At 45.9% G+C, this 16,133-nt stretch overlaps 1 protein-coding gene across 2 annotated transcripts in view; it reads right to left on the bottom strand.

Annotated features, from left to right (window-relative positions):
- The window catches only part of KIF17 (kinesin family member 17), a 360,746-nt gene that overhangs the window by 299,132 nt on the left and 45,481 nt on the right, over positions 1 to 16,133 (bottom strand). For both annotated transcript variants that reach the window (XM_069240033.1, XM_069240034.1), the window contains exon 2: positions 13,502 to 13,648. In XM_069240033.1, the coding sequence (XP_069096134.1) occupies positions 13,502 to 13,648 (147 nt within the window). The remainder of the gene's footprint in view (positions 1 to 13,501; positions 13,649 to 16,133) is intronic.

Raw genomic sequence — 16,133 nt, 5'->3', positions numbered from 1 at the left:
TGAAGTCTTACGCTTCCGGCGGGAAGAGAGAGGTCTTTGAAAGTTGCTTTAAAGTTGCAAAGTTGTTGTAGTTTTTGAACTGTGCCACTGTTGTCAGGAGTTTCTTGGTCCTTCAGGTTCAGGGCAGTCTTCTGAGTCCTCGGAGGTCGCTGGTCCCTGTCGGATGCGACAATGTGCAGGTTCTGTGAGTCCTGGAGGGTGGCTACACCCTTTTAGTGCCGCCTCCCTGAGGGGAGGGGGGCACAGCCCTATTCCTATTAGGGGAATCCTCCAAAACCAAGATGGAGGGTTTCTAAAGGCAGGGGTCAACTCAGCTCAGGGCACCTTAGGGGCTGTCCTGACTGGTAGGTGACTCCTCCTTTTTTGTCTCATTATCTCGTCTGGACTTGCCGCCAAAAGTGGGGGCTGTGTCCAGTGGGCAGGCATCGCCACTAGATGGAGTGCCCTAGGGCATTGTAACACGAAGCCTGAGCCTTTGAAGCTCACTACTAGGTGTTACAGTTCCTGCAGGGGGGAGGTGTCAAGCACCTCCACCCAGTGCAAGCTTTGTTTCTAGCCTCAGAGAGCACAAAGGCTCTCACCCCAGGGGGTCAGAAACTCATCTCAGTGGCAGGCTGGCACAGACCAGTCAGTCCTGCACTGAAGGATTGGGTAAAATACAGGGGGCATCTTCTAAGATGCCCTCTGTGTGCTTTTTTAAATAAATCCAGCCCTGGCATCAGTGTGGGTTTCTTATTCTGAGAAGTTTGATACCAAACTTCCCAGTATTCAGTGTAGCCATTATGGAGCTGTGGAGTTCGTTTTGACAAACTCCCAGACCACACTGTACTTACAATGTCTAAGAATACACTTAGACACTGTAGGGGCATATTGTTCATGCAGCTATGCCCTCACCTGTGGTATAGTGCACCCTGCCTTAGGCCTGTAAGGCCTGCTAGAGGGGTGACTTACCTATGCCACAGGCAGTATTTTGTGTGCATGGCATCCTGAGGGGGATACCTTGTCGACTTTGCCTTTTTCTCCCAACCAACACACACAATCTGCAATGGCAAGGTGCATGTGTTAGGCGAGGGGTCCCTTAGGGTGGCACAACACATGCTGCAGCCCTTAGGGACCTTCCCTGGTCACAGGCCCCTTGGTACCACTGGTACCTTTTACAAGGGACTTATCTGTGTGCCAGGGGTGTGCCAATTGTGGAAACAATGGTACATTTTTAGTGAAAGAACACTGGTGCTGGGGCCTGGTTAGCAGGGTCCCAGCACACTTCTCAGTCAAGTCAGCATCAATATCAGGCAAAAAGTGGGGGGTAACTGCAACAGGGCGCCATTTCCCTACAACATGTATAGCTTTTGATGATGTGATTGTACGCTATGAAACTAAGTATTTACTAATATTGTCAAATTCTCAACTCTGAAGTGCTCTGCTACCCTTTGGGTCCTATCTGTGCTAATACAACCAATAATAGATAAAATAGGTGCCTAACAATTTATGCTCATTTTAATTATTTTGCCACGTTGTTTGCACAAGTCTAGTTTTTGTGGGAAGTCCCTATACGAGAGTACCACTTCCATTTGCTAAGAAGCCACAATTCAGACTATGCAAAGGCTGCAACAGGATCACCATTTGTGGATGCATAGTTAGTTCAGCTTTATTTAGAAAGTTTTTCGTAGCACTAACATGCCGCTTTACAAAAATCTCAAAACACTGTCATAGATGTTTGCTTTCAGATGTTCATACCTCTGCAGTGATGACATTTCTGGTAGATACAAAGTCTTCCCACAGATTCCACACCTTATAAATATCCTCCAGGTTCCAGACTGGTTTGAAACGTTTTTCCACAGCAAAAGCTTTCTAACAGCTCTCGAGTGCCGCTAAGTGGTGTCCTGTAGCTTCAGTCACAATTACGGCCACCGGAGGTAATATTAGGCACCAAACAGCACTTTGGTGTAAGTTCCTGGTACTTTTCCAACATCTCATTGAGCCATTCAGAAAGGAACTGGGAAAGCATCAACAGCAATGAAAAAACAGCAAGATATGTTTGCATACCTTTTCATATCTTATTAATCATGGCACTAACTCATGACAGCGGTGAGTAATCTGCAGAAAAGCTACGTATCCACCAGAAATATTATCACCAAAGGCAAATAACTATTTCTTCTGGTGGATACTTCTTCCCCCAGATTCTTCACCTTATGAGTGAGTTCCACAGCAACAACCCTTGTTACTTTGAAACTCAGTTGCCATTCAATAGCCTTGACTAATCAAGGACAGAGCTCTGGCAACATATCTGTCACTGTACAATCATGTAAAAAAATGACTAAATGGCCACCCAGCAAATATCATCGACCAGACGCCCCTTGTGAGAGCGGTAGAGACAGCCATAGTCCTCGTAAATTGTGATTACAGGGAGCAGCCATAGTCCTTGTGGAGTGTGAGCACAGGGAATATGCTCGTGGTCCTCTATATGTACCCAACATGCAGCAGGGCTCCCCAAAAATTGACAAGTATTTGATATTTGTACAGGACTGTCACACAATAGCAGTATAAAAAACAATATGAGCTGCATTTTATGACAAAACAATTGAGGGAGAAATGGGGAAACATTTTAAATCGATCATTGTTTTATTTTTCTGGGGCGGGAGCAATTGCATCAACAGCTAAATACTGAAATGAAAGAAAGAAGTGTAAAGGATCACAAATAATTACAGAGTACACGTGATTAGGTTGAACAATATGAAAAGGTAACATTAAAAATTAAAGAAACATTTCACTGCTTAACGGAAGAGAACACATTACATGATAGCTTTGATGAAAAGAGAAGAAATATGACACCACTTAAGATATGAAAAGTCATATGGATGTATAATTGTGATACATATTATGAGGAATAATATAACACACTGGTTTTTAACCTTTGGACTTCTGCGGACAACTGGAATCTGGGGACCCCGACTAGGTCATTACTGGAGTCCAGGGACCCCCAGTGAATCATTGCTGGAATCTGGGGATCCCAACTGAGTCATTATTAGACATTGGGAACCCCCAGCTCAAGCAAATTCTATGATTTGAACTTCAAACTAATATACAAAAATAAGTACACACCATAGAAATGCTCAAATAATGAAATCATTTGTTTGATTCACAATCAAATATAGAAAACGTTTTCACAATTTCAATTGTGCTTCATTATTTGTATACTCTGTATCAACTTTATTGCATTCAGGAGGCGTGGCCAAAATGGTGACAGGAGTGGCTGCATAAACGTGAGCTCCGTCCTGCGCCATTTTTCTCCTGGGAATTAGCCAGCATCCTGCACCCCGCCGCACTGCTGCTGACCGCCATGGGGTTGCTGGATTGCATGGAGCCCTTGGGGGAGATGGTGCCCGCAGACGGGAGACAGTCGTGACACCAGATACCCTGAGCTGCACGACGCAGCCTGCAATTTCCGGACAGCACGTGACGTGTTACCAAAAACCCAAACAGACAGGAGCTGTGGAGAGGCCCGCGGGGCTGTGGCCCGGGACGACCAAGAGGCCAGAACGCCTCCAACAAAAGGTAATGTGATCGAGGGGTGGGTAGTGGGGGGCAGGATTGGCTTCCTTCTCCCTCCTTGATCTTTACCCGACACACGCTGCCTTTAATGGGGCAGTAGGGCCCGTCCAGTCCCGGCAAGTTGCAGAGGACAAGTGAGTGCCTGCGAAGACCATTTAATCGCCGGAAGAACCGGACAGCCTGTACTGCTGTCCGGCCCCTTACTGTGAGACCTGACTGTATGTCTGGAGGGGCAAAGCGGGCCCTGCTCTGGTGCGGTGAGCAACGCCCCAACCCTTTTAACCCCTTTATCTACAATGGTCTGACCTGGGAGACCAGCACAATGGAGAGGAAGGACAGGGACCGCCCCCCACAGCTCTGTGACAGGTTTGAATGAGTGCCCTAATCACGCTTTATTGCTCCACCTCACTACTTGGAAGAACCCTTGCAACGGTCAGCACACCCCTTTTCTCTTTTTTTTTGCTAGGGGGCCGAAAAGACTCTGTGGCCCAGTCCTTGTGTTGGGTCTGCACTTGGGCCCCCCTCCATTACTGCCAAAGGCCCATCTCCTCCTGTAGGGCCAGGGAGGTACCAGCCCCCCCCCCCAAGGTGATAGGAAGTCTGTGCCCAAGTGTGCCATAGGAGAGGCCTCCTTCTCTGGGTGAACTGTGTGTGGACGTGCGCTTGGTGATCACTGAACTGCACTCTATAAAGTATCACTGAGAAGCCTGTTTCATCCTACTGCCATGGTGTGGGGGGGGTCAATTGTGCATGCTATCACCTCTTCTGTCATTATCGTGCGCCCTAAAGGTTCCAAACTTGGGGATGCCCAGCAGCACCTGCCTCAACCGAGGATGACCACCCCGTGCTGATCAGGTGATACAGGACACTAATGCCAAGTTCGCAGAACTGTTAGCTGCTGTGCAGAGCTTAAAAGCGACATTGGAACCTAAACTAGACACCTTGATCATCGACATGGGCCACATGCGTGAGGAACATAATAAACTGAAGACCAGATTAACCACTCATGATGTGACCATAAAGGAGATGCCACCAGTTGTATCGGAAATGCAGGCCTCACTAGCCACTCTGCAGCGAGAGGTGAACATATTGAAGCATAGGGCCGAAGATGCAGAGGGATGGTCGAGACGGAACAACATCCGGGTTGGGGCCTACCCTAGAAGATTGGAGGCCCAAGCATGGACCTGTAGCTGGAGCAATGGCTGACACAAACAGTCCTGTGAGGCAGGACATCTACATTCTTTTCAGTTAAGTGAGCTCGTCCAGAACTGGCCCAACCACGGGGGCGCTCACATGTCTGGTGGTGGCCCGCTTGTTCAACTATCGGGTCCGCAATAACTTCCTTCTGTTTGCTCCCACCAACGGCCCATGGCAGGTGGATAATCAGACAGTTATGATCTTCCCGGACTACATAGCTGACATCCAAAAGCGCAGAGCCACCTACTACTCGGTGAAGCTCAACTCTGATGAATGGGGATCAAATACTTGTTCATTTTCCCTGCTAAACGCCAAGTTGTGGATGGAGACCAGGTGCTTCTTTTTCAATCTGCCTGTGAGGCATAGGACTGGTTGGAGTCCTAAGGGGAGCACCCTTCCTCGGATCGGCAGGACGTGAAGGAGGGTTGGCTTCCCGCTCAGAATTGATGTTGCCCCACTCGTAAATACCAGTCCCGCCCATCCCGGGACCAGGCTGCACAGAAGAGGGCACAAGTGGTGGCCGCATTGGTCCATGCAGGGTCCCTTGGCCTGGGAGGCAGTTCCGGGGACATAGAGCCGGCAGACTCTCTGTCCATGAATGGTGCATTGCTGGATGACTTGCTGGATACACTACAGGGTGGTCCTGTGGTTACTCCAATGATTGCTGATTATTTTGGCTGACTCTACTGTGCCCATATCCTTTTCTTATCTCGGTATGTGCCAGCTGCAATGGTGATTCTGATTTTCAAATTGGGGAGCCTACATGCAGGAGACCGACGGGGTGGGAAGCGGCTTGCCCTTGTTCTGGCGCTACATGATATGACAAGCGATTTCCTGCAAGTAACAATCCATGATGGCCACGTATTTCTCGCCACGATCCACTGGATTTTTTCATGATTCAGTTCACACAGGTTGTGGGGTTTCCTGCCTGTTGCTGCACTGTTGCACAATGGCCTAGAGAAGGGAGTTTGAGACAATGTTGGGGATTAGGAATGCGTATGTGTGGTGCTGGGTGTTAGACTCATCTGAGCGTATGTGTGGTGCTGGGTGTTAGACTCATCTGACCAGCTTGTGTTTTGGGGTGCATGCACATTCATGATTGCACTTTGTCATGAAGGTACCCAAATACAGGTTCCTTACTTGGAATGTGAGAGGGATGGGTTCTTATGCAAAACGCCACAGGATATACGCTTACTTGAAGAGATGGATGGCTCACTTTGCTTATCTCCAGTAGACGCACCTTACATCTCTGGAACTCACTAGACTGGGTAGACAATGACGGGGTAGGGTCCATCACACCACATGTTCTAGTTACGCAAGTGGTGTAATGATGTGGGTGGCCCGGGTGTGTCCTTCATGACGTCACACACTAAGATTGCCCCTGAGGGCCATTATGTCATGGTGGGAGGGGTGCTCGATGGAATCCCTTTAACATTGGTAGCGCGTTACGCATCAACTGCAGGGCAATCAGCATTCTACCCAACCCTAACACCCGACCTGCTCCAGGATTCAACAGCGCATACACTTTGGCCAGTGATTATAATGGGGTGCTTGACCTGGCAATGGACAGATCCTCTCCCTCCCCCTTCCAGGGACACACCCTTGCTCTGTTAAAACAACATCTGAACATGTGGGCTTCATGACTTACAAGTAGAGGAAATTTGGCGTTTACTGCACCCCAAAGACAGGGAATATACCCATCACTCGATGGTACACAAGCTACACTCCAGACTAGATATGGTCTTCGCTCCTTTCACAATGATTTCACAGTGCACATGAGCAGAGTACTTGGGTAAAACCCTGTTGGACCACAATACCTTATAGATTTCACTGAAGTGGGGGAGATCCAGACCCAGGATTCCCACTTGTTGCTTATACACTGATGCCTTGGCTGACACGTTTTCGCTCTCAGATTGGTGAGGCTATAGATGCTTACTTCGAGGACAACCTGGGGACGGCATTAAATGCTTTGGTCCAATAGGATACATTCAAGGTTGTGTTACCTGGCTTATGTATGAAAACAAGGTATGGAGTGGGTAGGGGGTTGAGTGAAGAGGTGACTGCAATGGAGAGTCATTTTTGGAGAGTTGGAACGCACGTGGCTGATGGACCATGACCGGGTACCGACTCTCTGGGCCTTATGAAGGGAATACCAGCAACTGGTCAATCGGCTGTCCAAATTTGATTTTAAGGTATACACACCGCAACAACACGAACATGGAGATAAGGTGAGTTGCCTATTAGCGTGACTGTTGCGATCGGAATCCCCCAGACTTCTGATCACAGCGATCCAACACCAGTCAGGATGGTTACTCAACACGCATCAATGAGGAACTTGAGAATTATTACCAGGGTCTATATAGAGAACCCTCTGAGATACATTCAGGTACACTTACTACATATTTGTCACATGTCCATACTTCTTCTGTCAGCCCCCTCCAGCTCCAGGAATTATATAGTTCACAAACATTGGAAGTGTTACAGGAAGTGATAACCAAGACTTCCAGAAAGAAGGTTCCAGCGACCGAAGGGTTCCCGATTGAATTTTATGCCCATTACAGAACCCGACTAGCCCCACACCTCCTTCATCTGTATGACTGTGTACTTGCCAGTGGGACCTTACCGAGTTATACGAGGGAAGCAGTGATTGTAGTACTTCCCAAGCCAGGGCAAGATCCCCTAAATGTGAAATCCTATCAACCCCTGTCTCTCCTGAATCTGGATTACAAGGTTCTTGGGAACTATTTCACTACAGTAGTCCCCTCCTTAGTGCATTGTGATCATACAGCTTTATACTCGGACGCAACACCTCCATTAACGTGCGGACTTGGCAAGACGCACTGGTACAGAGTGTTTGGCCGCCTCGCTTGACTTAGAAAAGGCATTTGACACCCTGTGTTGACCTCACTTGATGGCAGTTCTGACACACATGGGGTTTGGCCATAGCAGTCGGGTTAGCGTTACTGTACACTAACCCGACTGCTAGGGTGCGCACAGGATACATAATATCTGCCTCTCTTCCAGTGGCTAAAGGTACACAACATGGCTGCCCCCTCTCACTGCTACTGTTTGCCCTGGTGATTGGGCCCTTAGCCTATGCTTCTGGATTGGGCGCCATGGAGGGGTCTTGTGGTGCTTGGACACTGCCAAATAGTGTCCCTCTATGCAGACAAAAGGTTGATTTATTTGAGAGCAGACCCGACATTACTGGTAGAAGTCATGGCTCTGCTGACCACATTTGGAGAAGTGTCTGACCTCCATGTTAATTGGGATAACACCTGTTAATTCCCGCTGCTGCCTACTCCTGTGGACTGTTGGGATACTATGCGGCACACAGCACTGAATTGGCAGTTCGATTCCATGAAATATGTGGGAGTACTGGTGTATTATTACTCACATGGTTTGCTAGAGGGGAACCTAGGGAAGCAATTTGTCGCTCCCTCCCTGTTTGGACCAAACTACCCTTGTCACCAATTGGTCAGGTAGCCATTGCCAAAATTTTGGTACTACCACGACTTCTCTATTTCTTTGCAGCCTTACCATTGACTATTCGTAAGACCTTCTCACTAGATCTCAGACGAGTGTTGATGGAATTGATTTGGGGCGATGGTAGGAGACAGATTGCTCTACATAAACTATTTGTTTCCTCGGATGAAGGCAGCCTCAGAGCACTGGATTCTGACTCATACTATGCTGCAGCACAACTGCAGTGGCCAATGGGATGAATTGCGGGAGAACCCTTGCTAGAATGCATCGGCATTCTTGCTGAGTTAGGGGAGAGACCTTTGTTGCATAAGCTCCTTGACACTACCCCTCCTCGAGACACAGAAAGTGTGATACTATGTACAGCACTATATGTCTGGAAGTGATATGTCAGAGATGGGCAGCGCCATACACCCTATGCCCCTAGTCTACCGATGTGCACCGTACCAGAATGGGCAGGCTTGAAGGCTGTGCATCAGGTCCGGGATTAAGAAGCAGTGGAAATTACAACCTGGGCGGATGTGGTGTCCAAGGAGGGCATCTATGCCTTTGATGATATGTCGTTAGATCATGGACTAGGTGCAGAGCAGTTCTTACTATACTCTGGTCTGCGGGATGTGATGCGTAAGACCTGGGGATCTGATCAGGAGCAGCCCCCCACGAGGGCACATCTCGAAGAAGCTTTAACAGGGGGAACACTCGAAGGCCATTGCGCATTTATACTCTGTATTGCAAAGCAGACCAACTGCAGAACATGTGGGGTTATGGATTTGGAAGTTGGCACTAGGACTGATACTACAAAGAGTGGAACCAATGCTTGCAATCGGTCAAACAGGGGACAACACACACAGTTTTCCAGTTATACAATTTGACTGCCTGCATCGTGCATATCTCACCCCACACTGTATTAGCAACATGTTCCCTAGTGCCTATAACATATGTCCGGTGTGCAGATCCCCTGATGCTGACTTCCTCCACATGGTGTGGTTCTGCACATTAATTCACCCCTTTTGGGAATGGGTGTTACATGGGGTATCAGCAGTGATGAATAATTTGTTTCCACTGGACCGGCTCAGATACCTACTTGAATCAGGAAGTATTACCAGGAAGATCAAGGGTTAGTTAAGATTCCAGCATTTAGCACTCATCTTAGCTAAATGATGTATCACTATGGCTTTGAAGTCCACCGTGGTGCGCCGACTGAAACACTGGCACACTGACATGCTCCGGGCACACACAATTGCGCACATGGGGAGAGGGACGGGACCTACAGGAATGTTGGGATACCTACCTGGAACAACTCGAGGCCAGTGCGAACAACCTCTTCCCTTAAGCGCTTAACCTTTACTCTGGGAGATACTGTGTGGGCAGGTTTTATGACTTCTTGGCAGCCTCCGCTGGGCCCCTTACCTTGGTTGGTAAACTGGAAGGTAAGGTGTTGGACCCGTTTCTGGGATGTCATTGGGGGTATCGTGAGGGAGACTTTGGCATCTGTGGCGAGGCATGGCACTGACTGTTCATATATTTACTGGAACCGGTGTACTATACGATGGGGCATTGATTACACAAACACGGGTCGGGTGTTGAGGAGGTGGGGGGGTTGTTTCATTGTTCTGGTTACCTGATAAAGCTCAAGTCTGAATGTGAACGCAAATATGGCATCTGTTACACAGTACACAGGCACAGCACATGGAAACAAACAACATGTTTTAAACCCTCAGTTGGCTTGAGCATTTTGGCTCATCTGACTGTGGGGTTTGCCAAATGACGATACAAAAACTCCCAATGTACATGTATCCGGTAGCTGATTGGTCGCATGTCTATGACTTCCTTCTTCTACAACAGTGTGAGGTTACTTTAAGTCATGTGTTTTCTTTCTTGCCACCTCAACCAACAATAAATAAAATGTAATAATTATATTAAAAACAAAAAAAACGTTATTGTATTCATTTTAATATTGTTTAATTTTCTAACACAGTCACAGACCCCCCCCAGTAGGCCTCATGGAACCCTGGGGATCCTTGGGCCATAGGTTAAGAACCACTGATTATAACAAATAAAATTCCCACAAACATGCCTAAGAAATGGTTAATTACTTTCAGTATTACGTCTGCTTCATAGTAGAGGTTAGAACAGTCCCTCACTGCGAGTGGGACCTTGGCACATCATCAGCTTAACTTATTCTTCAAAAAGAACTCACTCTGTGGGGAAACAGTCAGAGACATCATGGGAGATGGAAACCTTTAGAATTCTGAACAAAAAGGGTCCTTCTTTAGCTTTTTGTGGTAAATCCTAGCAGTCTGTATTTTTTATGCTTTTTAGTAAATGTGTTAGGCAGCAAAGGTCCTGCAGCACAGTTTTGAGTGGGATAGGGCTTGTTCACAGCGCTCTAAAATACTGATGATAATTCAGCCATTGCTAGGCTTTGGAGGATGTTCCTCAGCCTTGCATATGCTGGGTTAATCACCCATTCTACTATAATAAAGTTCTCCAGCTTACCCCTACACAGGGTTGGGAATTTTTCAGGGACAATGTATACAGAAGGGAAGTACTCTAACATCTGCAACTATCTATGAATGTTCTAAAATGTGGAATAAGAATACTGAACCCATTGACTCAGATTATCCGACAATTTTCTGATTCCAGTCTCAGTCTACACACAAACTGTTAATCCTTATGTCCAAAGAAAAGGACAGTAAATCAAAGTCTAGAAGAGTTAGACAAAGAAGACTTGAGCACGTTGAAGATCTCTCTTGACCAACCTTCAGGCAGAATTACACCAATCTTCTTCTGAACATTAAGGGCCTGATTTATACTTTTTTAGCGCCACATTTGCGTCATTTTTTTTAACGTAAATGCAGCGCTAAATTTTCATAAATCAGGCTCTAAGTTCTTTCACAAAGCCATAAGTGAGGATTACACTCCTGTTTTGAGGAACATGGTAAAGGCAGTAAAATGATTATCTACAAGATTCAGCCTTTCCTTTTGTTCCTTTTGTAAAGCTGAAAGAATCTGGAGGCTCACAAAAACTCTATTTTTCCAACATTGGCTAAAAATCAAATGAAAAATCTACAAATCAGTTATTCCCTCGGCAAAAATATCCCATCTAGAATCCCAAAGCAATTCAGCTAAAAACACGCCCAAAATATTTGGAAATCATTAAATTATAAATTAACAACTCTTGACCTGCTACATCTCGATGCAATGAACCTGCTTACTTTTTGTATGACAAAAATATTCAAATCAGACATGAACTCTCTAAACCAAACAGAATTAGCAAGTAAGGGAGGAACCAGTGTACTTCTCTGCAGAGTCTTCTGCACTTCAAGCATACACCAAAGTGATCACACCATCAAGGTAATTCTCTTATTTCTGAAGACATTCTCTCATGTCTCTTCTGTCTCTGACACCGAGCATTTGGCATGCTCCAGCAATTCCATCCTTCCTGCTCTTGTCAAAGAACTACCCCAAACATTAAACTAGCATTGGTTGGCTCTGTAACTCTTCACTCCAAAACGTTGTTTTCCCAAAATGCATCAAGGCTGCCCTAATCAAACCACTGCTTGAAAAATAACTCAGATCTGTCAGCGGTCGAGAATTACCACCCCTATACTGTGACTCTCTTCATCTCTGAAATCATTAAGAAATGTGTTGTCTCACAATTTGGAAACCAAATACAAGATAATGAACTTGTTGTCATGTTTGAATCTTGACTCAGGACTGGCCATATCAATGAATCTCCAACACTCATAGTTTTAGATGACATTAATCTATTTTATATAAATGTCTTTCAGAAGCTCTGGGTTCTCTATCAGATGTGCATTGACAAGTCTTCAGTGTATGCAACAAAAAGTATTATGTTATCTCTTCACTCCATAAATGTATTTGCTATTCTACCCCACCTAGTCATTGTTAATATTAGCGCCAACTTGTATTACAAGAAGTGCTCATTCTTTAGACAGCAACTACAGTGTGCACCTGCACGTATTCGCATATGCTATGGTTTGATGTTAACCTATACTAATTTAGCAATTGTTATGTAAGTTCATTTTAGTGTTTTTCATAATCCTAACTTTCTATACATCTTTTTTAAATGTATGCTCTACTCAAAAAATGACTACCTCCTCCATGTTAATTATTGTTTAAATTGCTCCAGTCAATGTTTCTTTTGTTTCTGTTTCCACAGCTCATTGTACAGCTCTCTAAATCAACCAGAGGTACCCCACTATGTCCTCGATTTGTCCCTATTGCCGAGTGGAGGGGGCAGATTTGCTCCACATGCTGTGGGCTGTCCACAGCTTTCAGACTACTGGCCAGGAATAGACAGAGCACTGGGTGAAGTCATGAGACAGGCTTGCTGGGATCATATTGAACACTGTATACTAGGATTGTCCATGAGACCTAGAGGATCCAAAGTAGGAGCATGATTCGTGAGATTGGCTGTACTGCTACCGAAGCGCCTTCTCACTAAACAATGGAAGCCTCCATTGACCCCAAAGCTAGAAGACTGGCAGGAGGAGGTTCATTGTTGGGGTCTTGCAGAAAGTTTGGCCCTCAGACGGGAGGAATGTAGGGGGCTTCGCAAATCGCCCATCTGCAAAGAATGCAATATACTGTTGTAGGTCTTTAAGGCACAAGACCCCGCTTCCTGAGAGGCCGCTGACTCATAGCACAATTGTGCATATTGGTCACACACCAACTGCACCCAAGAGGGTCAATGTTCTATAGAGGCTTTGCCACCACCGGTTAAACCAGGTCCATATCTGGACTGCACCACACTTGCATACACCCCTCCCCCTTCTTGTTCTGAGCTGCGAATCCTAGGTGACACATCAAGGGGTTGTTTGTTATGGTTGAGGATCTTGGGGGAGGGGTGGGGAATCCGAGGGGACCATGAATTGAATATATTCCTGAATCATTACTTGCCTTCATACGTTGACTTAACCGAGAATGAACTTGCATGCTAAATACATGGCACCTTCTACATACCATTGACTCCTACCATTTGTACTTGTCTGCCACTCGAAAGTCACTGTCTTGTAATGTTTGTTATTTCAAAATGCAATAAAGTTTGTGATAAAAAGTACAGCACTCTGAAATCCAGATAGGTGGAGTTTGCACTGCAGCAAACAATATATACATAAAAAATAACTAAGGAAGCTGAGATATGCTATGTGATGGGAACTGAAGGCAATATAAGACAGAAACTGAAAAGAGAGTGCTTCTGACGACACAGCTGAATAATTTAGTTCTAACAATCAGTCCTCACCTGGATGCTTTCAAAGATGTGCTCAAAGGCTCGTGGAATGATGCCTCTTTGAGACGGTGGATTTGGGATCCCTTGCATGCTAAACGACTTCCCACTCCCCGTCTGTCCATAGGCAAAGATGGTGCCATTGTAGCCCTCAGTGACACCCTGTGGATGAAATATGGAATATTAAGTGCTAGGTCATTGGTGGACAACATAGTTACTAATTATTTTATACAACAGTGAGCCAGAGAGAGAATATATTTACGTTCACACATCTCCCATGGCAAACATCACATGAAGCAGCTTCCAATAAAACATTAAATAATGAACCCATCAGCATATCAACTGTTCCTGTACTGCAGCAGGCGGTTGGAAGTGCCAATGCACTGGGTCCCTCTTACCAAGGAACAAATCATGTCTGATGCTGAACTCAAGAGTGATGCTTCACATAAAAAGTTCATTCATACACCTCAAATCTCACTCAATATGTTTGTGTCTCATACACTGCAACATAGTTGAATGCACTCTTAATCACCAGAAATAAAAAAATGATACAAGACATTTTCGTTCACCTCTATGACAAAAGCTCAAATAGTGTAAAGTGTGGAGAAAGAAGCATTTGTCTCCTAGTTTAATGGAGTCAGTGATGAAAACTACATAAAGCAAGTAAAGTACGGTCAAACCAGTTTGTGGGTGAATATTCATGTTTATTAATCACAAAACACTGATATTTTCTTTAGAAAAAAAATTACAAAACAAAAAGCAGCTCAAGTTGGAGACAATCCTACTCTATATAGCCGGGACCATACACATTTTTAACGACTTTCAGTAATTCTCTAGACTGGTTGCTTGAACTAATTTTTGCGGAGAAAATATTTTGGCAAACAATCACTTGTTTAATGGACATAGGCCTGACTAAGAGCCAGTAACAACACTCATCTATCTATATTAACTAACATATGATTACAAATAATGTCTTTATAACCTAGTGTTGGAAAATGGGTTATTGGTAAGGGCAGGTAGGTGCCTACAATTAGCAATAGGCCACTAACCTCCACTTAGGTCCAGTTAGGTCTCAGTAAATTAAACCCAGCTCAACCCTTAGTAGCTTGGCAACGAGCGACAAGGCTTAACTTAGGAGACAGAGTGTAAAGCATTCAAATATCACAAAACACAGGAAACAGCTTAAAAATCCAAAACCAATTTATAAAAATAGATTATATTTTTATCTTTAAAATGACACAAAAACGAATAAAATCGGATAAGGGGAACCAGAGATATGAATTTTTAAAGAATTATTTTTTTTTTAGCTCCTAGAAACAAAAAGCGCCAATCGGTCATCTGGTTGCACCTCGACCGGCGCAAAGTCAAAGTTTAAGGCCGACCGCAATGGAGCCCTGCTTGGCTACAGGCCGCGGGAGGCCTTGGTTAAAAGTTTACCTTCACACTTAGGGGGACATTACAACATTGGCGGTAAAAGCCGCTTACCGCCGTGCAGAAGACCGCCAATACACCGCTGCGGAATTCCTCCACAGCTATTATGACACACATCTCATAATCCGCCGAAATACAGACACCCACACAAGTCCGCCACACCAAAGGTCAGTGATAAACTGGCAAAAACAAATCCTCCACCGCCATGCCAACAGAAACACGCCCATGCTATCACGACCCACGAATCCACGCGGCGGTCTTTCAACCGCGGTATTCCATTGGCGGTACACACCGCCGCGCTCAAAATACACACACATCTCCAAAACACCGTTACATTGGACAATTCTAAATACACACACCTGATACACATACAAACACCACTCCCACACACCCAACACAATATAAAACACACACCCACATCACCCACAAACCCCTACGACCAGAAATTTTGAGGAAGCCGAGAGACAGAGATCACAGCAATTGAGAACCCCACCACACAGAGGCACACAACACCATCACCCATACAACAGTCCACGCACAAAACACCACACACCACTACACAGCACCACACACATCAACACATACACCACCCCACACATCACCCACATCACCCCATGTCACGCCAAAGACACCCCAGGTTTTCCGAGGAGGAGCTCAGGGTCATGGTGGAGGAAATCATCCGGGTAGAGCCACAGCTATTTGGCTCACAGGTGCAGCACACCTCCATAGCCAGGAAGATGGAGCTATGGCGCAGAATCGTGGACAGGGTCAACGCTGTGGGACAGCATCCAAGAAATCGGGAGGACATCAGGAAGAGGTGGAACGACCTACGGGGGAAGGTGCGTTCTGTGGTCTCCAGGCACAACATCGCGGTACAGCGGACTGGCGGCGGACCCCCACCTCCTCCCCCACAACTAACAACATGGAAGGAGCAAGTCTTGACCATCATGCATCCAGAGGGCCTCGGAGGAGTCGGTGGAGGAATGGACACTGGTAAGTCAAATCTTCACTATCATATCCCCCACCCTACCTGCATGCTATCACACACCCCCACCCTCACCCCCTCCCCATCACTCCAACTCCTCACTAATGTACTAATAACACAAACCACCCATCCCAACACCAAGCCCTGCATGACACAACTAAGCATGGTCACCCATCACTAAAGCATGCTCACTGCACATACCCATAACAACCCCCTAACCATCATGACACA

Source organism: Pleurodeles waltl, chromosome 6 (assembly GCF_031143425.1).
Source record: "Pleurodeles waltl isolate 20211129_DDA chromosome 6, aPleWal1.hap1.20221129, whole genome shotgun sequence".
NCBI lineage: Eukaryota > Metazoa > Chordata > Amphibia > Caudata > Salamandridae > Pleurodeles > Pleurodeles waltl.
This window is presented reverse-complemented; position numbering and strand designations above follow the sequence as displayed.